This window comes from Acipenser ruthenus, chromosome 23 (genome assembly GCF_902713425.1).
Source record: "Acipenser ruthenus chromosome 23, fAciRut3.2 maternal haplotype, whole genome shotgun sequence".
Lineage (NCBI taxonomy): Eukaryota > Metazoa > Chordata > Actinopteri > Acipenseriformes > Acipenseridae > Acipenser > Acipenser ruthenus.
In genome coordinates this window covers 18,156,328-18,181,093 of record NC_081211.1, presented here as the reverse complement: position 1 = coordinate 18,181,093, position 24,766 = coordinate 18,156,328, and the positions used below count along the sequence as shown (strand labels likewise).

General features: G+C 37.3%; 1 protein-coding gene across 2 annotated transcripts in view; it reads right to left on the bottom strand.

Moving 5' to 3' along the window:
- The window catches only part of csf1ra (colony stimulating factor 1 receptor, a), a 31,156-nt gene extending 6,949 nt beyond the window's left edge, over positions 1-24,207 (bottom strand). Inside the window, exons 1-18 of one of the 2 annotated variants that reach the window (XM_058996744.1) lie at positions 24,109-24,207; positions 20,211-20,313; positions 17,759-17,981; positions 9,527-9,781; positions 8,668-8,955; positions 8,258-8,394; positions 6,839-7,001; positions 6,131-6,311; positions 5,278-5,393; positions 4,988-5,102; positions 4,536-4,729; positions 3,158-3,270; positions 2,744-2,870; positions 1,630-1,734; positions 1,419-1,529; positions 1,066-1,225; positions 415-494; positions 51-160 (exon numbers count right to left, since the gene is read on the bottom strand). In XM_058996744.1, coding sequence (XP_058852727.1) covers positions 51-160; positions 415-494; positions 1,066-1,225; positions 1,419-1,529; positions 1,630-1,734; positions 2,744-2,870; positions 3,158-3,270; positions 4,536-4,729; positions 4,988-5,102; positions 5,278-5,393; positions 6,131-6,311; positions 6,839-7,001; positions 8,258-8,394; positions 8,668-8,955; positions 9,527-9,781; positions 17,759-17,810 — 2,307 coding nt within the window. In that variant the 5' untranslated portion in view covers positions 17,811-17,981; positions 20,211-20,313; positions 24,109-24,207. Of the gene's footprint in view, positions 1-50; positions 161-414; positions 495-1,065; positions 1,226-1,418; positions 1,530-1,629; positions 1,735-2,743; positions 2,871-3,157; positions 3,271-4,535; positions 4,730-4,987; positions 5,103-5,277; positions 5,394-6,130; positions 6,312-6,838; positions 7,002-8,257; positions 8,395-8,667; positions 8,956-9,526; positions 9,782-17,758; positions 17,982-20,210; positions 20,726-24,108 lie in introns of those variants that run through there. The other variant, XM_034022232.3, reaches the window with a different exon arrangement.
- Positions 24,208-24,766: the final 559 nt, after the last annotated feature.

Genomic DNA, 24,766 nt, shown 5'->3' with positions numbered 1-24,766 from the left:
ACCAGCTTCAGTTTGAATCAGACTAGTACAAAATGAATGCTAATCCTTACATTCTTCTCAGCAAGGAAGTCCAGACCTTGAGCAACTTGATAGGAGAACCTGAGCAGGTCATCCATGTCCAGGGACCAGTCATCCTCCTGTATACCATCACACATGGATCCTGAAATCACCCAAGTGCCAAACACTGGTCACACTAAAAGCCAGCGTATTACAGAGTTTTACTAGGGAATACAGGGGTCTTTTTAATTTATCTAAACTGTGGGGGAACTAAGTAGGCTGTCATTTAAATAATTAAAATAAGAAAACTAACAGTGAATAGGTTGCACAGTGTGAAACTATTGTAGAAGCCATTGTTACTGAACTCTCACTGTTCAAATGCTGGCGTACATATTTTAAAGTGGTTCTGTTATTTACCTTGAGCAGATCTGGAACCATTAAAACTTGGCTTCATTTGCAAGTAACCATCCGAAGAGGAGCTTGAAATACCACTGTCGCTGTAATAATATAAAAATATGGAATCAGTGGCCATTTGAAATGGCTACCCTTTAAAGGTTTGACATGGTGCTTATTTGTTTTTATGCAATTGTCCTCTCAATAAACAAGAAGCAGTGATACCCAAGAGTAGAAAAATATACAATTTTCATCTTCAATGTATACTGAAGTAGTAAAAAGCGTTGCAAATTGACAGCACTCAATAAAAAAAGTGTAATAAAAAAAGCATTAGAAGTAAAAAAATAAAAAATAAATTCTCACTTTTAAAACCATGGAGTCTATGCAATCGATCTATACAGCGATGGATGTATTGGTTTTCAGCTCTTAAACAGTTGCAGAGTTCAAGTTACTTATACAATATTATAAGCTAACCTGAAATATGCAACTGTTAACAGCTGAAAACAATTAAAAAGGTCGAATTAAGCAAATTATCAGTTCAATGAAGGGTCTAGTTAAGTAATCGAGAGCTCAACTGGAATGTAAACCAGCAGACACAATGGGTCCTCAGGACCAGTTTGGGAACCACTGATCTAGACAGATTGAATAGACACCCTTATCTTTTACTAAAAGTACCTTCTTATGTACTTCTTGTTGATGCTCAAGTTTTTGTAGTCACTGGTCTCTTCCAGGATGGGCTCACTCACTGCATTGGCTAGAAAACTCTCTGTCTTTTGCCTGAGGAGATTCAGTAGGTCTCCATAGCTACAGTATTCAGTGATAACAAGGACTGGGCCTAAACAATTGGAAAACATGTTTATTTGTAGGGGGAAAAAAATACTTAAAGACTTAGAGTTATTTAAATACTGATTTTTAAAGTCTGTTTTGATTATTTAACTTATAACAGACCAGCTAACTAATCTCCAATAGGTAACAAGTGCACACATGCACGCACGCACGCACACACACACACACACACACACCCCTACCTCCATGTGTACAGGCTCCCAACAGATTTACTATGTTCTTATGATGTCCCAGGTGACTCAGGATCTTCAGTTCTGACATCAGGGCTTCCCTCTCATCACAATGGGCACTCGCTATAAATATATAGTAATTAACAGGTCTAATAGTGCTTATACTGGTACCTGGCTCTTGTCCAGTTTTATCTTTCAAGCAACAGTTTGCAAATGCACTTACGTTTAAGCATCTTCACTGCTACTTGAAGTACAGTGTCTTCCTTCCCAAGACCATAGGCTGTTGCTTCAACAACCTTTCCAAATGCACCGGCACCCAGGATCTTTCCTGAAACAAATGAAGCACGGCCACATCTTTCAGTTCCATTCATTTAAACATCTACAATGGCATGGCTGCTCACAATGGACACATGTATGTGAAACATTACACAAATGGATCTTAATGTGTAACTCCCAAGAAATGATTGCTAGTTTATTTGTCCATTTTGTTTTCCTATGACAAGAATTGTAAATTCTACATATTATATATTTTACTGAATATGTGAAAAAGTTCCCATGGAAAAAAAAAAAAAAAAAAAAAAAAATTGCTAACATGATAAACTGAAGCCTGTAATTACTAGACACCTTAGTTGTTGCTAATTTGGTAGACTAGACAGATGCAAATGTTCCACTGGAAAAAAAGAGCTGTTTATACAATCGTTCTCACATGCAGTGCTCAACATCATGACTACACTGCCTTTCTGTTTTCATTAAGAACCTCGGGAATACTTTACATAAACTGTCTCTAATTACTGTGCATTTACACAGTAGTTACTTAGTAAATACATGTCTACGTACACATAATTACAATGCTATTATTCATAGTTACAATGTACTTGATGTGTAAATCTTTTGCATGATATAACCCTAACCTTAACCCTAAACCTAACCCTAACTCTTTTCTGATACAATTATGTACTTAAAAATATTGTGCAAAAAGCACGTTAAGTGCATTGTAACAATTATTATTATTATTATTTATTTCTTAGCTGACGCCCTTATCCAGGGCGACTTACAATTGTTACAAGATATCACATTATTTTTACATACAATTACCCATTTATACAGTTGGGTTTTTACTGGAGCAATCTAGGTAAAGTACCTTGCTCAAGGGTACAGCAGCAGTGGGATTTGAACCCACGACCCTCCGGTCAAGAGTCCAGAGCCCTAACCACTACTCCACACTGCTGCCCCACAATGCATAATAGCGTTGTAATTATGTGTAAGTACATATGTATTTACTATGTAAGTACACAGTAACTAGAGACACTTCATGTAAAGTGTTTTGAAAGCCCTACCTAGGCGTAGCTTGTCCCTGGGGAACTCCCATTTGACATTGTAGGGAAGCTGGGTTGGGTCAATGAATGTGTAGTTGTTCCCATTATTTGCTTCAACGATCTTCCAACGGATTTCATACCTGGGTTTCTGAAATCCGAGACATTACAGTACATCCATTAAGGGAACTTTGCTGTGACAGGTTTGAGCAACATTACAATGAACAACAAATAGCTTTATTTTATTTTTTAGTCATTATTTTTTAATTACATTTTTGGACATTTTTTAAACTGTTTATGGTGTATGAGAAGAGGACATTCCAAGTACAACACCGTGCACCTTTCGAAACAACATATTTCATAAGTGTATAGCAAATGGCAGTGCACGACAAGTACTCTTTATGTTGTTTTGTTAGCTGTAACATATAAGGCTCTGACCTGTTTGTACTTGTATAAAAGGATCATGAGAAGAATCAGGAAGAGCGTTGCCACGGCTATGGAAGCTGTGAGAGTTGGCTTGAACAGCTCATCATTGACCAAGTAGGACCTTTCTGTAAAACAGACGGTTATGTAGTTAAAACAACACTCCAACAAAACAAAACAAAAAAACATTGTACAACTCCCTGTAACTGGCTTGGAGCTTGCTTTCAGCTTTACTCCAAATCCTAAGAACCTGCACTGAACAGGTTTAATCATTTCATTCCTAATGTGTAAAACGTGTTCACAATGCAGTATATCCACAGCATGGAGATGTGATGGATAATGCGTGGATCGTTTGGCTATACTGGACCCTAGTCACTATTGTGATTATTCATATGTTTTTCCTCATTTCCTCATTGTTCGCTACACTCACTGTAAGTTGTTCTTTAGTTATTTAAGAATTGTGATTGGTGATTTTTTATTTTTTTATTTCATACTAATCACAATTTGACATTCCACAGTCTTTCAATAAAATGTGAGCTAAAAGTTATGAATACTGTGCCTTACTGTACAGTATGTGTGGCCGATACTGTGCACTCCCTTTGGGCTGAAGGATTATATCCTTAAATACTTGTTTTAGAATTCAAGTTATGCCAACTGATGGGAACGTTTTCTGTCTGTGGTTCCCAAGACTTGCTTATTTTGGTACTCTATATTTAACTCTTACGCTAGTATTTTAATAGGAAGCAATAAATACTTCACGTTTCTCATAAACAATTCTTACTAATGGACACATTTAAAATTGAGCAATAAAAAAGGAAGGTACATGATGTTTTTTTTCTAAAATTACTGGAATAAAAACATAATGTTTTCAATGCACTGTTATTGACCTGCTAAGCAGTGCTGCATTAATACATGCTATCATGTTCCTGCTGTAGACCTTTAGAAGCATTTACAAAGCTCTACCACTGCAGTTATAATACAGTGCTGCTGAAATGAAGTGTTATTTAGACTACAAACTCTTAAAACAATTGGACCAGAGATGTTGCTAATTTGTTTTAAAGCATCACTTATCATTCTTTAATGTTGTGTTGTGTAGGATAAATCTAAAACTATTCTTAATTTTCCTTTGCTGGTCATCTTTTACTAAGTTATTTAACCCACTGGAAAATGTACAGGTCTTATGAGGTTTATCTAACTCACACATTTTAATGTGTACAGATACAGATTGTGAAGACATGATCTTCTGCTATAAAACTGCCGTAATGGCTAAAATATATATATACAGCATATGTGTGTGTGTGCTATTATTTAGGAATACTGTTAAGATCATTTGAATATATGTTACATTGGTGAGGGACAATCAGAAATTAAGATATCGTCACCTATGACTCACCTATGACTTCTGTCAGAATTGCTGCATGATCTTCTCCTGCAAAGTTTGATGCCAGACATTCCACAGTCATCCTCTCATTGAATGTCCCCACGGTAACAGAGCTCTCAACCTCAATATTTCCATAGGGGGCTGTCTGCAAGATGATAGTATTTCCTCTTAGCTGCTCAATCTTTCCTGTGTCGTTCTCTGTGCAGCTACAGGGCCAAGAATAAAAAAAAAATTCAGTATGTCTGGCATAGTAATGTTTTAAAATGTCCAATCCTACAGTAGTTACCCTTAAGTATCATTTCCACTATCTACAATATATATATATATATATATATATATATATATATATATATATATATATATATATATATATATATATATATATATATAAAATGTGTATGCTATAAAAGAGCAGCTGCATTTAGATAATCTATTGTGAGGATCAATAAAATACATTTTCATACCGGTCTTGGATTCCAGGACATTGGTACCACTGAATGGTGGGGGCTGGGTAACCAGAAGCTTTGCAGAGCAGCTGGTTTGTGGTATTCTGAAAGCCTACAGAAGCAACAGGCTTCTCTACCAGAGGGATAGGAACACAAACGCCAAATCAATAACCATCCACATAGTTAGCACACAAACATCAAGTCTGCCAGTTGGATTGTTAGAATGTGATTTTGCATTTTGTCAATTGTCTTAAGCTTGTTTCATGATTTACAATGTAATTAAAATATGAAAAGGGGCTCTAACTCACGGTGTATTTGAATGTGAAAGGTAACTGACGAGTCTGAGTTTGCGTTTCTTGCGTAGAAAGTGTACTGGCCTCTCTCTGTTGTTTTCATCCTGTTCAGCTTCAGAACAGACTCATACCTGCATGAAACACACAACACTGGGATTACAACCCCTTCCTTACTCTGCAATGACCAAGAAATAACCAAAAGAGGAACATGTCATTTTTTAGGGGCTGATGCCAGGCACTTGTTTTGCCTGATCAGGGGCCAAGTTCTACTGCCTCCAGTTAGTTTAGAGTAACTGACTAGGGCAAGACACCAGCAGTTTAAGAAGTGTCTATACATTCCCCCATTTCACACAACTGCAGCGTTTTAGATAATAAAGATGTAGTAGGTTCCAGTTGATTGGGTTGATGAAACACTACTGATGTCAACTATTTGCTTCAGCAGTTACCAGAAAAAGCTGCCAGAAAGTTGACCTTTGTTGGATGGGCTTTATTATCACAAAAAGACTCTGGAACAAAAAGCAAAGAACGTTTTAGTACTAAGGTTTTGTTTAATGATATAAAGGAGGTGGTCAAAACCAGAAGGGACCATACCATTTATTCACCCTTTCAAATTCAAACATATTATTTTTTTGGCATTACATATGTACTGCATTTTAATGGACTTAATTTATGACCAACTCTTGACGTCTTGCTGTTGAACAAAAGCAGTCCCTTTTGACCCACATTTTTTAACCAGCTTATTTAAACTCCAGTAATTTGCTCATGGTTTACCACAGAAGGACACAACACAATCCTGAAATATGACAACCAATCTAAACTCAATTTGCAAGCATTCCTTTAAACAAAATGTAAATTTAAAATAAAATACCTGTTATTAAATCTGTGAAACTCTTCTTTATGACCTGAAACATTGTGCGACCTTGGTGTATCCCATCTTGATTCCAATATTGCAGGATAGGCTTCAATCAGCACCTTGAGCTCCAGATCTTCTCCCTCGGAAACCTCCAGCGTGGTGTCCTGCTGGGCTGAGAGCCTCACGTAGCCTTCCTCTGCAAGGAACACATTGATAGACACTTACTGCTGAAATATCTGTACAGGAACACATTGATAGACACTTACTGCTGAAACATCTGCACAGGAACACACTGATAGACACCGCTGAAACATCTGCACAGGAACACACTGATAGACACCGCTGAAACATCTGCACAGGAACACACTGATAGACACTTAATGTTGAAACGTTTGCCTTTGAAGTTTTTTTTGGTACAACTTTTCTGTCTCTTAACTGCACTTTAATTGCATTGTGTGGTTACATAGTAACTGCATTGTAAAAGCATATACAGTGCCATTTAAAAACACGCTAGCAACTGTCTACATTTCTCATTTTCTAATTAAGCATGTTGCCGCATTATACCCACACAACCAGCTGCGTAATTACTGTGTTATTCCAGTGTAATTACAGTGCAGTTAGAGAGACGGTGTATGTGAAGTGATACCTTCTTGAGCATCATGGGTGAATAGAGAATGGAGTTACACTGCAGAAACAAGAGTGCACTGTTGTCTTTAGTCTTACCTACAACTTGCAAATATGTGGTGGAGCTGTTGACGCCTGCCTCATTCATGCCTATGCAAGTTATATTCCCTGTGTCCAACGTGTTCACAGCAGAGATTTCAAAGATGCTCATTATAGACAGCTGGCTTCCATCGTATTTTACTTCTTCTGACACTTCAAAATTCTGCAAAATAGATGCTTGTATATTAAACCTCATCATTATTTAATGCTTGTCTGGGCTTTAATAATTATTATTTTATTATTATTTATTTCTTAGCAGACTCCCTTATCCAGGGCGATTTACAATTGTTACAACATATCACATTATACATTATTTCACATTATTTTTACATACAATTACCCATTTATACAGTTGGGTTTTTACTGGAGCAATCTAGGTAAAGTACCTTGCTCAAGGGTACAACAGCAGTGTCCCCCACTGGGGATTGAACCCACAACCCTCTGGTCAAGAGTCCAGAGCCCTAACCACTACTCCACACTGCTGCCACATCATTCAAATGTTTTTTTTTTGTGTGTGTGTGCAATGTTTCAAGATCATGTTCATTTTCATAAAAAGACGTTTATTTTAACAAAGAAACCAAAGCATGGATGGATTAACTGCTACAATGACAATGGTGCGGTTACACTGAATTCAGGTTTGATGATAATTCAGTTGGTGCAGGGGTGCTAAATGACAATTAATTCATATATTGTAGAATATTAGAAGATTTGTTTTACAAATTTGCGTGCACCCTGATGGGGTTATATGTAATTGGGTAAATGTTTAGTGGTATTAAAGGATGCAGGACCTAGTTAGGCCATTTGAATGTATTTCTATACAGAATGTTAGTCATGACCTTGTGACATTCACAAGAGGCTGGGCCACGAGGAAACCAATATCAGTTGGTCATGGCATGTTGCATTTTACAATGCTACCATTATTTAAGCAAGAAGGAAGACAGTTGAGAGAAGGAAGTAGTTTTTAAGGAATGACTACGTCACGTGAGTGCAACAGGAAAACAAATACAGGTGTTCAATGATGTTGCCTCACAGTGAGAGCGTTTCAATAATGGAGTGACCCTAAGACTATTTTAACATTTAAATTGGATTGCCTGTAAGTTTTTTAAAGACATGAGTGCCGCTTTGAAACCTCTCAAATATTTTTGACGCTACAATAAAAAATAAAAAAACACACACAAAAAACACAATTTGTCTAGTAAAATGTCTACTATTTATGCTACAAAATACAGGTGAATGAAATGTCAGTACCAGTGAATACAAAACAAAGTGAAATGCATATTCAACATAAATTCAATGATATACTACTAGATCAAGGATTTGCCACTTGTTAGTTATCAGGTGGATCTGAAATACAGTAACACTGAGCACTACCATGAATCCTACAGTACAGTATATGCAGTATTTACAGTAGTTACACACCTTGCCTGCTGAATGTTTCCAGGTTACATTGTAATTAAAGTTTGGGTTACTTGTGGAACAGCTGATTCCAAACTTCTCTCCGACAATGCGCACGTGCTCCTGACGTTCAACCAATACGTACGGTGGGAAACGTAACTCTGGAAACAAGATAACAAGTCGTCAGCATATGAATTCCCTTCTAATGCATACTCTGCACCTGTATATCAGGTAGTCTCACTGATATCCAGCTATAGCTACTGTATATCCACACTGAGAACTGGCCAAGGCCTGTGTTAAATAAAAATAAGGGTAGCATCATAACCATTATCATTGTATTTATTTATTTCAGATTCAAGTTTAGACGAAGTCGAATGACATTGCAGGTATTACTTTTTAAATTTTACAAGAAAAAAGGTAAAAGGAAGACTTACTCTGATAGACATTGAGGGAGAATGACTTTGAGACTTTCTCAACTCCATTCTTCATAGCTACGCAGACATAATCACCACTGAAACGGGGCTCAACATTTTGGATGGTTATTCCTCTCTGCCGATCCCCAGTGTACACCATTCCACTTGGGACTGAACTGCCATTTTTCATCCTGAGGGACAACTCCGTGACTCCCGGATCAGTCAATAGACAAGGCAGGAGAACATCCACTCCTTCAGGCTTCATAATATAATTACTGTACATCCCTGCTACAAAGAAGATCTTGGGATCTGCAAAAAAGTTAATGAACTATTTATTGTTATTGCATTTTCATTTGCATTTGTCTACTTAGGGAAGTTTCTTCCCATTTTCCATGTGATACTACAGCATTTTACTGACAGATTATAAGGGATTTTAATATCATAGACAGTCATTTTGTGGGATTAGGTCTGCCATCCATCTTGTGATCAATAAGGATTTGCTGTAGACTAAAGCGACAGCTACCGAGCGAGGGTCGTAGATATGGCTAGTGAGAAATGCCCCAGGAACATCTCCAGGGGCACCTACACACAAACCCTTCAGTACTTAAAGTGGTATTGGAGTTGATATGAAGTGAGCAGTACATGTAGAAACACTATAGGTGCTCCCGGAGCAGGTGATGTAAAGTTTGTGTGTCCTATAGATGCTCCAGGAGACGCAGAAGTTTCCAGGGTATTTGTCACGGGACGAATCGACAATCTGCTAATGGCAATCTGCTAACCTCAGGTTATTCCTTTGATTTCGCTACTTATTCAGGACAGGATATTGAAAGTAAGTCTTTATTAAGGAACCATTAGATTTATTTCACATTAGTTATGGTACCTTTCACATAAACATGCACAGTGGTAAACAGATCAGTGTGGTTCTGATATGCACACTTGTAGGTGCCTGTAAATTCTGCTGTAGCTCTGGTTGTGAAGTGGCTGTATTTTCCATACTTCCTCTCCAGTTTCTGGTGTTTTGCCAGCCTTGTGATCCAGGTCACATCCTCATTCCCCTCACAGTAAAGGCTCAGCTGCTGCCCCACATCCAGAACTAATTCTGAGACATTTGGGTTAATAACTGGCAGGTTCAAACCTATAAAGAAACAAAATACTTTATGTATTTACTGGTTTACAATGTGTTATGATACTATAGATTATGAAAGCGTTGGAAAACATCTCTATGACATGCAATGCAATCTTAAATAAGAAAAATAGTCAATGAGCTCTTATGTCTAACATACTGCAAATCATGTGCTCTTTTCCTCTTTTAGCAACCCCCCTGACACTGTAGGGTTGGGGGAAGACTACCACTTTTCTGGATATATTTCAAAATATGGGTTTATAACCTGGAGTCCAGCAGTTATACTGTAGTTTGCCTTTACTACAGATACGTGGCATGCATTTCTGTGATTGTGGATGGAACATACATTAACAATAGAATTTAACAACGTTCTTGTCCTGATATAACTGTGTGATTAAATGTAAGTACAATGTAACTACACAGTTTTAAATGTACCTGTATTCTGTATTCTCCCTACTTTATAGTTAAAGTGTAGGAGAAGGGAGGATGGTTAAGTACTGAGGCACAGCAGTTTTTCTCTAAAGGAGCAGGAGAGCTCCCTGAACACAGCAGCGGCCGCAGAAACATTAGGAAACACATTGCAAAGGCGCAGCTCAATTCAGATTTCAATTCCTGTTTACCTCTCGCTTCTGCTTTTACCCTTCATCATGAAAGATTCCAGCACTCGTCAAAGCTCTCTTTTTACTTGGTTAGAGTTATCAAGACATGCTGTTCTTTTCCATCTACTCGACGGCACATTTACTCCCAGTGTTTTATCTTCTGATAATACATATTTTGGATTATACTGTTAATAAAATATGCCAATCTGAAGGTAAGCATCCAAACTGCATATCCTGTAAGTTAGGGTGTGGGTATCCCATTGTTTAAAAGATGTGCAGTTTGGGAGAGAGGATTTCCAATAGTGGGGTGATAATGGACTGCATTTCCAAGTGAAATATATCAATGAATGTCCATCACAGATGGGCTAAATCACTACCTGAATGTTCTATCTAAGGGCCATTAAAAGTTATCAGTCCAATTTACAACAAAAGGTTACTAACAGTACAGGAACAAATCCCTCTTCCCAACGCTGATTACTGACATAATAGTGGTGCACATCAGACTTCATTCATGTAATAAATCCGAACACCACATTGTAGCTTTAATGAACAGACTATAGCATGTCTTTAAGAGGGTTAAGAAGATTTCATCTTTATTTTGCAATGCAGACTAGAGGTCAGTAACTTTACTTTGTCAATTACCCTTCAATCAGAATCTTCTGAAGAAATGCACTCTTTGAGCCCTCAAGTCATCTCATAAATATGTCCTGATTTACTATGCGGTCCACCACTGCTGACTATGGACAATACTAATCCCAACAAGATTAACAAATTAGGAACCAATCCCCCATATAGCTCAGAGTCCTAGTTGTTCTGACTTTCAAGTTGTGTTTAATGTTTTCAGGTTACAAAATTGGGTGGAATGAAAAAATAGAAGTGTTAAATTGGGTCTCTGCATATGCACAGAGATCAAGTAAAATCGGGTCTTAAAAACAAAACAAAAACAGCTGCTTTACTTCTTAATGTACTGCCATTTGATAAGCTTATTAACAAGGAACTACCTTTATTGTTTTTACACAAATAAACAAATAATTCTGATGTTTTAAGAAAGTGTCCTTGATTTATAATACATGCACAACATTAATGAAAGGATCTGTCAGGTTAAAAACAGCATTTCAGGTTCAACCTTAGTTTTAGAAATTCCATTTGGAAGGTTAGAATCCCAGCTTTACTCTAAAATCAGAACCCCTAATCATCAATCTCTTCTAATTACTAATTAGATGTAACTAAACCTCAGTAAATAAAAGGATAGTACAGTACACCACTCAGACATACCACTATAGAAAATAGAAATACACACATGCATTTAAGCATAATATATTGTGTAGCAATATTTGAACATTTTTTCTTTCATCGACAAATAGGCATTGTAAATGTATTATGAAATATATATTGCACAACCCAGGTCATGCGCTTCGGCTGAAGCACACATTGTGCTGGCCTCATTCTTCATGCGCATGTAAATAAGTTGTGGTGCACAATGTTATGTTGCAGTGATTCCTGAAGATCCTGTGGATTTGGTATGTCTCGCTGCTACTTGTGAGCCTCTGGTCAGAAAGCTCAACAGGGAGCCTTTCTGGGTGAATCTGTGTTTATTAATATGAAATACAGAGGGGCCAGCTTACTAGGTTTGCGCATCAATGACAAGTTTGTGCCAATATCTATGAGGGAAAATATGTAGTGTGATCCTGTATACACCCTTAATTAACCTTGTATATTCGCAGTTTTACATTTTAAATGTTGTTTTATTTTTTTTACAAAAGTTTTGTTTACTATGTTTTCTGACTAACCTTGAAACAATATAAAGCAGAATTAAATTATTAATTAAATCTTTATTTTTATTGTGGTCAGAAAATAAAAAATGCTGTTAGAAATGAAAACTATAAAAACCTAATTTAAATTCTACATGCATGTAAACATAATGTCAACACTGCAATTAAGATTTTTTTTTTTAACAATGTATTAACAAAAAAAACTACAAAATGGATCAATTCACAAAACCTCTGTACCTCAGGAATTGCTGGTTTTTCAATTGCCTAATTGAATTGTGACACTATCCTAGTGATTGTAATTACCTGTTACAATTCAGGAATTCCACATTTTGTGCAAAACTGACGTTTAAAAAGTTTTGTATGAGTTGTAAAAGATTGGTTGCCGAATGCATAAAACCCGGAAAACGTGGGCAGATTAATGTTCCTGTGTATTGAATTTTCACATTTCACATTTCCTCAAGGGACTCGCAAAACAAAGACATTTAAACAGCCTGCTGATGCCATCCTCCCTTTCCCTTAAAACAAGAGGCAATTCCCACAAACAAGTTCAAAACATCAAGCAACAAAATACACCTCGGCTACATAAGAAGTGACTGAAGGCTATATTAATGTCATGTGTTTCATGATAATGTTGTACCACATCATTCTAGAACAGGTACTGTAGAATATTGCTAATCAGACATCAGGTCGCCATACAAGTTACTGTGATGTTAAACAGCAATGTTTACAGGGACTGAGAGGCACTGGCATTGATGGGCTTTCTAGGATCTAATGGGTTAACAGGGTTCTTTTTATTCAAATTCAGCAACCTTTACTGAGAACAACCCTGTTGGTTGTCCTTGCCGATATCCCATTTGTTCTGCTTAAAAAAGTCCATTTAAAATGAGAGTTGGATGTCATCTGACTGACTGCAGGGACCAGAGATAATTCACAAATTGTTGGACTGTTAATCCGTTTCTTGTAAAGCTATTATGAAATAACACTGATGTTGCCAGATCTCATGACAGCTTTTAAACTATATGAAAAACAAATGTGTTTATATCTATCTATCTAGTTTTAAAATAACCTTTATTATCACATTTTGTTGAACAATTATATAAAACATTACATTTCACAATCATAATCAACAATGGTCTTAAAACATTACTATTTTTTAATTACATGAATAAATACATAAATAAATACATACATAATGTGTATATATATATATATATATATATATATATATATATATATATATATATATATATATATATAGACATAGACAATACAAGCCTTTAAAAAAAATGCCCTTTTGAAGTACTTCACCCCAAAAATAAACAGAGTTTCACAAAAAAGTACCTCAAGACCCCTAATCTACCAAAAGCCCAAACACTGCCTGCAGTCTGGGGCAGTACATAAAACAATGAAGCACATTCTCTCTCTGCAAACAGTAGGGGCACTTGTCTTCAACTCCTGGCTTAATAATCACCATAAAGGAGTTTGTGTCTACGGTAGTGTGTAGCACTCTCCATTGTAAATACCCAACGTTTTTCTGAAGTGGTGACTTATACAGTCCCCTGTACAACAACCACAAGTGCAAAATTCAGCAACTTATGTCATCCAGGGACAGTAGAAGGGAGACATTCTGCTAATTCCAGGGTACAGAAGCTTGTACCTCTGATGTGCACTGACAGTATTTTGGACAGTGCAGACTTCTTTAAGAGATAGGGCTTTTGTGGTTTAGACTACTGATGCTTCATGGTCCCTTTGCTTGAAGAATGCTCATGAGAAACCAGCATTATTCCTTAGTACAGGGAAAGCTGTACATAATAACTTATGAATAAAGCTAACAGTCTCTATAGAGAGACCAAATCTTGTTATTATTTTATTATTATTTGTTTATTTAGCATACGCCTTTATCCAAGGCGACTTACAGAAATTAGGGTGTGTGAACTATGCAGAGTCACTTACAATTACGTCTCACCCGAAAGACGGAGCACAAGGAGGTTAAGTGACTTGCTCAGGGTCACACAATGAGTCAGTGGCTGAGGTGGGATTTGAACCGAGGACCTCCTGGTTACAAGCTCTTTTCTTTAACCACTGGACCACTGGACCACCTTATTACAGGATAGCGCTGTGGCCCAAGATGTTACAGGCAAGAATTAGAGACTCAGACAGAAGCTGCAGTTCAAGAGTTAAAGCACACATTTATTACACACAGAAACCAAATAAACAGGCATGGGGGCCAAATTAAAAGGGTTAACAAAAGACGAATCAGGAGGATGGGCATTGGCCTTCACTACCTTAAACAAACCAACAAACCAACAACCAACACACAACACACAACACACAACACACAACACACAACACACAACACACAACACACAACACACAACACACAACACACAACACAAACAAAGGATTTCTGGCTCTTTTTATACATGTGGCCACTCCCCAATTATCACTGAATTATCTAATTGGGGAATGGCCACACCTGTGATTGTTGGCAGGGACAGATTTAACCCCATCCCTGCCAACCTTACATTTCTGCACACACACACTATTTATATATGTAAGGCTTTCACTCTGCCACACTGATACTTATAAGGTGCTTTGATCTTCTTATACACCACTCCACCCTTATAAGTACCACACTGTAACACCACTGGTTTTTCAGAAAACAACAGCACATTAAGATTCAACGCTGTAATGAAAACTTTCAAAGATCAGTAAACTAAAAAAAAAGCAGAAAGAGACTAAAGCTGAATAAATCACAGTAAAAGGTCTATTGACTTCCCCCTAAAATGGAGCTACTATCAATATAGTACATTTTAAGGGTCAATCAGCACTTTTTTTACATCCATATATTATAATGCAGAAGTTAGACATGCAATACTGTGCAAAAAAAACAAAAGGGCTACAACAACAAAAACAACTTACAGAAGTGACCTGCAGTAACCCAAAAGTAGTTGATGAATTCCAGTATTTACTATCTTATGTAGCCTTTTCACCTTCAAGACACCACGGGTTATCTTAACAAATGTGACCCAGCCCAGTGCACTATAATACCTTCTTGGGTCACTTCTGGGTCAGTTGTTTGTCTATGACGCGACCTTCAAGTGTGTACTGTGTGTACTGTTGTACAGTTACCTTAGAATTACTATTATTACAGTTATACCATAGAATTACTATTTGGTGATTGCCAGACTGACACTGAGCCATGGCATTGAGAATCATTTTGTATATGACGCATATAATGTGCATTAAAAGATAATGTACCACAAAGTACTAAAGTAACCTTTACTCCTTCACTGCTTCGTTGTTTCGAATTCTTTCAGTCAAGGGAATTATTGTTTTTACTTTAACGTCGCATTTTGGATGAAAAAAAAGCATATTAAATGATTTTCCATCAAATGTATCACTGGAGAATCATAAGAGGTATGTCTTTTCTATTCAATCCCCCCTTGTTCTCTCAAGACAATGTTTTGGTGTTGTTTTGCTGTTCTTTGTCCATCACAAGATGTCAATACTGATGCGGCTGCGTGGGACAAATGGTCTGAATGCACCACATTCGGTAGTGTCAGGGATTCTCCTTCATGCATACCCTGTTCTACACAATACATAGCTATTGTATAATGAATCATTGAATGCATGTTAGATTGTGGGTTGCAAAAGTAGATACAGAAGCCACTTTGAAGGTATTATGTTACCACACTGCAGCAGCACTTGGAAAATACAGATTTTATTCACATTGTACAGTTGTCCCACATTCCAAGAGCTCATTTTTTTGTAAATAAAAGTGATACATTACCCTCTAATAGACTGTAACCAGAAGTTCCCAAAGGGCAGTAATACACAAAAAACAGCAGCTTAGAGTAACCTGTGCTCTTGTTCTCTGCTTGTTTGTGACTGAGGTTTTTGTTCAACCTCAACCCATTCATTTGGAACCTTAACATACATGGCTGGTTTCACACAACCCCCATTAGCACTAAATAGTAGTCTAAGATTCGTATTGATCAGCGTCTGTGAAACCAGCCGACATGCAACTAAGTTGAATCTTTTTCTGGAGTTTCTGTTGAGGCTAATTTGAATAAGAATTGCAATTACAGCTTCATTATGTCTATTTTTACTGTCATGATGGTCGTGTCGAGTTGAGTTGGGGGGGGGGGGGGGGGGGGGTACGTCTATTATATGATAGAGTGTTTTTTGCGTATGACTCCTCCCATGTGTGTGATGCGTATGACCCCCCACCGAGATGAGCGACCCACTGAACAGTTTCCAAATGCTGACAAGTATGCAAAAAAGTTACATGAATAGCTACACACATTAACATGTTTACTCTATTTATTATACCAAGCAGTAATCACAGATACAAATACAGAAACATACTATATAAAATGTTTTTCAAACAAACAGGCTCACTAAAAGTGGTTGAAAGTATGAGAAGAATGTTCACTCAATGTAAAACACAACATGGAACTGGGAATGATTCAGCGTGGCAAGGTGTGTAATTGAGGTGTAATTGATCAATTACAGTATATGGTCATTATACAATTACAAATACAATTAGGCAGGTGAGGTTCAACTACAATTATAATTACAATTACATGGTAATTCCAATTAATTCCAATTACACAATTACAATTGGAATGGGCCCTGGTCTGATCTAGATAGATCCATAAGTGAAACCGTACCGTCGGTCATACAGGAGATTTGGTGTGTTAGCAAGAGGAACAGCCTCTTCTCGTTTCCAGCACTTTCTATATTCTCATGAGAAAATCAATGCTTAGTCTTAGTTAAAGATTCACGCCGTAACTGGACTTTGAAAAATTCACAGCCCTTTTAATCTACTGTGCTTGCTTACAATGACAATCCTTTTTTTTTTCGGATTCACTTTTCTAGTTTAAGGAAAAACACCACATAATCTAATTGAACTTTAGCACTATTCACAATTCAGAAAACTAAATGAACCTTTGTAGTCAGCCCTGTCATGCAACAGGCTGTAAACAGAAGCTTGCAGCTATTTCAAAGCTCGGTGAATAGTGTGGGCTAACTCATGGGCCACTGATTGATTTTACACATTAAAGCATCTGCTTAAACTGCTAATGTGGTTTTACTTGGGGAGTGGGGGGTGCAGGGGGATGTTGACTGACAGACTGGAGATTTTTCTCCTCAAGGTTGAACACCTATCCTTCACAAACTATGAAGAACATAGTTCTGTATGACACTCCCTCCCCACCTCTCCCCACCAGTAGCTACTATCCTCTGCAATGCTAGTTCACCATATCATAAGCCCTCTGGTGTCAGGATTTTAAACATTGCAATACAATATAGTGCTAACAAGGCAAACAAACAAGCAATACATCCATACTCACAAAATACACTCATCAAACCTAACATTTTTGGGAGCAGGGGCTCTTGAAATCACTCTTAAAAATAATGGCATCAAATTCATGTTGAATATAGCAATGATTTAGGAGGACATTGGGCCATTGACAGAAGCTGTATCAAACACCAACATTGCCCCATTCTGAAATATCCATGCTGGGGTGCTGTACGCCATTAACTTATTATTTGTATGAAGGGAAAATCAAAAACTGTCACCACTTGCTTTTCAGATCAAATGTTTTTCTTACCTTGGGCTGCAGTGCAATGCAGAATCGCTAAGGTTAAAACCCACCGATGCATCCTGTCGCCAAAGCAGAAGTACACTCAGGATCTTTCCAGTCGCAGAATGGACAACTATCTCTTCAGACACTTGGTAGAAAATGATGACTCTGAGGATTGGGTTCTCAACTCTTAGCCAACTTCTCCTTTTTTTCCACAAGGGTTAGGAAATCAGCATCAAAAATAGGATTCCTTAAAAAAAAAAAAGATTACAAATGCATTATGGATGTGTCTAGCTAAGGCTTCTAGAATGGAATAGAAGCTTTGCTTCCAGTTGATAAAAGTTCAAAAATGTCACTGGGATATGTTCAGGTTACCCTGAAAACCGTATTAGAATCTGAACCAGACCACATTATAATTAGCAATGGAAACACAGACATGTCAACCCATAAGTGTTCATACCTGTGAGACCCCTGCTGAAAAACCTTGGGATTAATGGGGGGGGGTCAAGATATTTGCACATGGCTGACAGCTACGCCACTGACCTAGACTTAAGGGCTATGCACACCGGGAGTGAAGCAAACGACACAAACACAGCAGGAGTACAATAAAACCCCACAACTGTAGCTAGTCATGAAAAGAAAATACTGTACTGTTTGCTTTTGCTCCTTTTGTGGAGACTAAATAAAATAAATAAAAAACAGAAATAGTCTGGGTACACCACACACTAAAAAAATGACATTTAACAGTGAATGTTTACATGTGATCTGGTTTAACATGTAAATTATTCAAAAATAATAAATCTACACATATTTCTTTGTAAATACTGAGAACATTAGTTTAATATACTTTTTTTTTATTGATATTCATTTTTAATAAAATCTTTCATGTGTGAATGTGATTATTATTATTGGTCAACATTATTAAAACAATGAAGCGTCATTTTACAGAAATACGAAACCAGTGTGTGGTGCTCCCTGTCACTTTGACTAAAATTATGGTTTAAGAGAGATAGACATACCATCAATTTCCAGTTGTTCTGCTATTTCTTACCATATGGTGTCTTTCTTTTTATTGTCTTTATAACCACTGACACTGGCATCATAAAGAACATTATATTTTTCGAACATTATAAATTCTCATTGATGTCCATTTCTCTTTTATTTCTGTGGTAATTTCTGCGTGAACGTGACAGTGAGTCTGACAGCTTCTCCTTCGACTCTGTCCGAGTGATGACGTGTGTGTACAGAAACACAGAAGGCTCGCGCAGACAAACCGTCAATTTGAGACAAGGCAATTCTATCTTTGGAGTAAGGATGGAGTTTGCGTAGCAGCTACAGGAATATAGAATGGTAATGAAATAATATACTTGGACATACTTGGATTTACCACTGTAGAAAGGGTTTCGCAGCCTCGCAAACAATAACAAACTTATACACAAACGTGAGAATCCATTGTCGTGAGATTGTTAAAAACCGTGTAAACCTTGAAACTTGACATCCGTGGAAACACAATGGATTAGAAACAAATATTGCTCCATGGTTTGGATACTGAGCACACAATTCAATATTATAAGGTTGAAATTATAATTCATACTTGAGTTTAATTAATCTTTTTGACTTCCTGCTAGACCACTTGGCAATCTGTAATTAATGACAATGGCTCTTGTTTCTTTATTAATAAAGCAAACCCCGTCACAGTACCTTAAAAAACAATCTTTAGTGGACAATGTGTTCTACCTGTGGCATGGGACTGCTTCACTCTGACCTGACAGAGAGGAACTCAAACTCAAACTGGTTAATTGATTGCCACTTGTATATAAAGGGAATGGTGCATCTCCTAATCACAGTGCTCAAGGGAGGCAGGGGCCTGTGCACTGTGGTATTTTTTGCTGAGAGCTTGAGTGAAAATATCTGGCCCAGCTATAGGACCGATATCTTGTGTTTTTAATGAAAGTGTGCCACCTGATGATGAACAGAATTTCCTGTGTGTGACTTCTGCCTGACCTTCGGCTAACCTGACACACTGCCAAATTTTTAATGGAAAATGAACTATAGTTAAAAATGAAAAGCTATTGTTGATGCTACCTGTAATTTCTTAGTCAACTTTTGGTAATTGCTGAAGTTTGAAAAACATTTTTTAAAGACTTTAGCAAATTGGTTTGAATCCTGCTTGCGCCAAGTTTCTGATCTTCATATCAGTGTTAATTATAGGAACGATGCATATATCTGAAATGTATAGTTTGTGTTTCTGCTTCTAATCATATGTTGAATGAATGCAACATAGATTCCAAAAGGAGATCCTGTAAAACAAAGGTATTCACTCAAGACTATGAGTGAATATGAAAAACGTATTTGATGCTACATCCCTCAATGCTTGCTGTATAATAGAAAGTAAATTAGTCTAGCACCAAAACAACTGTTATTATTTGTAATGAAAAACTGACAGAACAAAACTGTACAAAATAAAACTGAGACTTACCTTAAAATAGCCAGGTACTTCTTGTTTCAGAGTAGCACGTTTCAGTTGCCTGTGTAGGGTTCATAGGGATCATAGGGTTCCTGTCTCTTCCTTGCTAAAGATTCTGTTAAAATAGTTGAGGCAGACTGTTGTTCTGTACTACATGGCATACACTTTATAACTGCACAGTGTACAGAACAATTGGAGCGAGTCAAAGAAATTGACACAGCTAAGCTTAACATGTGGTTTGCTTGATTGCATATGACCCATAAAAAGCTCAAGCGTGTTGAGAAAACATTTGAATGAATTAATTGATGTTCTGTTTAGAAAAAAAACAAACTGTTAAAGACCTCATGATGGACATGGTTTGTCAAGATCTTTTTTAAGATTGTATTCAGCTAGAAGGCATATGATATTATTTGTCCGCACAATTGCCTGCACGTCAAAACTGCTTTAGGTATGGTTGTTATCTGAAGACTCTGAATGTGATGCCTAACGTCTACGATAATAAATCATTACGGGGTCTATTTTAATAGTCTAAACCACGGGTCTCCAATCCTGGTCCTGGAGGGCCGGTGTCCCTAAATTATTAATTGGACCAATTAAGTTTCTAATAAGCACTTAGCTGGTCCAATTAAGTAATTCAGAGTACTGTTGGAACAAAAAACAGGAGGGACCGGCCCTCCAGGACCAAGATTGGAGACCCCTGGTCTAAACAGTGGAAGATCTTAATACTGTCACTCTTTTATATATTAATCTGCTGGTGTTTTCTCCTTGGGCCGATATATTGACTCACTAACATTACCACTGTACAGCCATTTATTGTATTGTATAGTTTTGCATCACCCTATAAAATTAACAAATTTTGCTTCATAAAGTCAAATGAAACCTGATAAATAATATTACATTAACATTAACATATTGAATTACATACCACTTTGTGTCCTTCCATATACTTAACAGAAAACTGACAAAAATGGAAAAATATGACATTTCGAAATCTAACATAAAATACTGTACTACTAGTATGGTTTCCGGTAGACTTTTGCAATATCATTTTGTAGTTTCTTTGATTACATGATGTTAAATAAAATAATTAAATTATGTTCATATGTATTTTTTTATTATGTCTCAATCCTAAAATTCTAGGCAATGCAAAACATTTGGCCATAGCTGTATATACAGTAAGGCCCACAAAAAAAAAAAACATATTTATAAAATGTAGGATGGCTGTATTTAGTTATACTATGGTTTAGATAATTAAAATAGACCACAACATCACTTTCAGGGGATTAGATACACATTCCATAATGGTGTTAGGGGTGTCCAATCACAGTCCTGGAGGGCCATTAAAAGGTACAATTAAATATGTTAGGGTTGTCGGGGGGGGGGGGGGGGGGGTTACTATGACCGATTGAACAATTTAGAAAAGGGCTAGACAAAGACCAGAACTGGAAAAGCCCATTTTGGCCACCCATGTTCCAGTACTTATTTTGCCATGGACAGGAGGACATGATCTACAGAAACCTCATTGTTAAATGAGGAATGCCAGTATTAGTTTACATTAAAACTATACAAATATATCTGACTCTTCCTTGAACCAAAAATAATTCATAACAATTGTTTTTTTTTTTTTTAATTTAGTCGTTGCCAATTAGTTTTTTTTATTTATTATTTTCTCCCCAATTTGAAATGCCCAATTATTTTTTAGGCTCAGCTCACCGCTACCACCCCTGCGCTGACTCGGGAGGGGCGAAGATGAACACACGCTGTCCTCCGAAGCGTGTGCCGTCAGCCGCCCGCTTCTTTACACACTGCGAACTCACCGTGCAGCCACATCAGAGCTATAGCGTCGGAGGACAACGCAGCTCTGGGCAGCTTACAGGCAAGCCCGCTGGCGCCCGGCCAGACTACAGGGGTCGCTGGTGCGCGGTGAGCCGAGGACACCCTGGCCAACCTAACCCTCCCTCCCCCCGGGCGACACTTGGCCAATTGAGCGCTGCCCCCTGGAAGCTCCCGTCCACAGTCGGCTGTGGAATAGCCTGGACTCGAACTCGCGACGTCCAGGCTATAGAGCGCATCCTGCACTCTAGCGAGTGCTTTTACTGGATGCGCCACTCGGGAGCCCCATAACAATTTTAATATGTACAGTTTCCCTGATCTTCTGATAAGCAGACAGTATCTGCATAATTCACACAACGTTGTCGGTTATTCGTGAATACTGTAGACGCAAAGTTTGGCCACCTGTGGGTTGTTCAATAATGACAACATTTAAGTAGAATGGAAAGCAATGCAAAACAACAATGTTGCATGAATCACCTTGTAAATATTCGTCATTCAGTATCTTCACTTACAGCACATTATTTTTCAATAAACCTGTAAAGCTTCAAGTTCTTTTTTACTTGTTAATTATTTATTAGTTCCTGCATGATTGGTGATGATGTTATTTATTTCCCTGAATGGTTCTTTCATTGCACCATATCAGAAGCATTTCCCTTTGCATTCATGTTCAACCATTTACTGCACAGGAGATTGCAAAATAGCAGTGGTCTCGCTTCTGTTTTGTGGAGCTTTTAATTCGCTGTGTATCCTTCCTATGCCATTTGGTATTTCACAACCACTCATGACATAATGTGAGATTTCCATTAAATGTACATGTCTATTTTTTCTGTTTACAAAGATGGGCAATGTTGGCCCTTCCTGAAAAGATCTTTGTTCCAGTTATGTTCTTAATTGTTTATTTGCACCAATTAAACCTTCACCCAGGTCCAAAAGCAATTAACTACACTGGATATATATAGAGAGAGCGAGAGAGAGCGAGAGTACACCTTGAACATTCACAGAGTACTGTAGTTATTCCACAAACAAGGGGGGGGGGGGGGGGAGACGAATTTGAATACAAACTGTATTTAGTGTACTTCACAACTGATTGGCAATTACATTAGCTCTACCTGAAGGACAGAAGAAGCTGTATGTGTTGATTAACACTACAGAACAGGTTGCTTGCTCCAGTTGGGACCCCACAGATCACCTGCTGTGGTTATGGGTTGGATTTCACAATGTGCACTCATTTCACAGTCTTTCACTAATTTGTTCATCTTGACTTGAGTTTCTGGAGATCATGTAACTTCCAAGTAACCTCTAATCCATACAGTAGCAGGAATCCTCTATAAAAACATTTAAAGAGCTTCAGATTTAGTCCTCAATTATTATTATTTTTTTACTGTCTACCTTTTTCTGATGAAATCATACAATGCTGGCACTTACTGTACTTTTTAATTTTCAAGAAAAGGCTCCAAATGCACAAAGGTCAAAAGTGTTTATTTATGACATTACTTGACCTTTGAGCTAAAGTCTTGGTCATCTGTATGGAGCATTATAAGGGTCAAAATTATTTAGTTAATGTGTTAATTAAATTGTCAATTCATAATAATTATTAAATTAATTGGTCAATTCATTGGTTAATTCAAAAGTTAATTCTTAAAATTATAAATTAATTCATACATTTATAAATTAATGTGTAAGTCAATTCTTACATTATAGAAACGCACCAATCTCAAAATGTTATGTCACATAATAAACCCAATATTTAATGATAATCTTATTCCTATATTGTTGCGTTGACGGTACTCCTCGTTACCTACCTATACATATAATCGGCATAATAAGTTTCCCAATCATGCGCACCGTGAACCAAATACATAATAAAGAACTCCATGGTAATTACCTATCAATTTACATTATATATATATATATATATATATATATATATATATATATATATATATATATATATATATATATATATTCAGCTATTAGAATATGTTTGTAATACTAACTTTGCTGGTCTGTTACAGCCTAGGGGTACATATGTGCATGCGGTTGGTTTACAAATTAATATAGGCCTATCTATACTTACCTTATTTTAATCCACACGTGTGTTGACGCCACACGTGCTATCGACCTTCAGCTGGCTGTACCGTTTCGTGAGCCTCCGGTCTGTAGATAGACAGTATTGGAACACAACGACATCACTAAGGCAGAGTAAACAACCTTTGGCAGCACTTTCGATTGTAGACGCCTCCTCGTGTGATTGACAAAGCTCTGGACTCTTGACCGGAGGGTCGTGGGTTCAATCCCAGGTGGGGGACACCGCTACTGTACCCATGAGCAACGTACTTTACCTAGATTGTTCCAGTAAAAACCCAACTGTATAAATGGGTAATTGTATGTTAAAAAAAAAATGTAAATAATGTGATATCTTGTAACAATTGTAAGTCGCCCTGGATAAGGGCGTCTGCTAAGAAATAAATAATAATAATTAGGTTTATTGGCATAAACCTAATAAATACTATTTATTAGGGGCATTGTCCCGCGTCCCGATCGAGGTTCTTTCGGGACACCATTTTCCCCGATTTTTAGAGTAAACGTTGAAAACCCAGGCGTGAAATGTGACATTTTTATTTGCTCGTTAGGAAATCTCGTATATGTGGCTGCTGTACTGTCTCGCAGTGCAACAGCATACTTGTTTATTTAGGGCGTGTTGTTTGAGTGAGATGTTTGCATTGCATCTATGC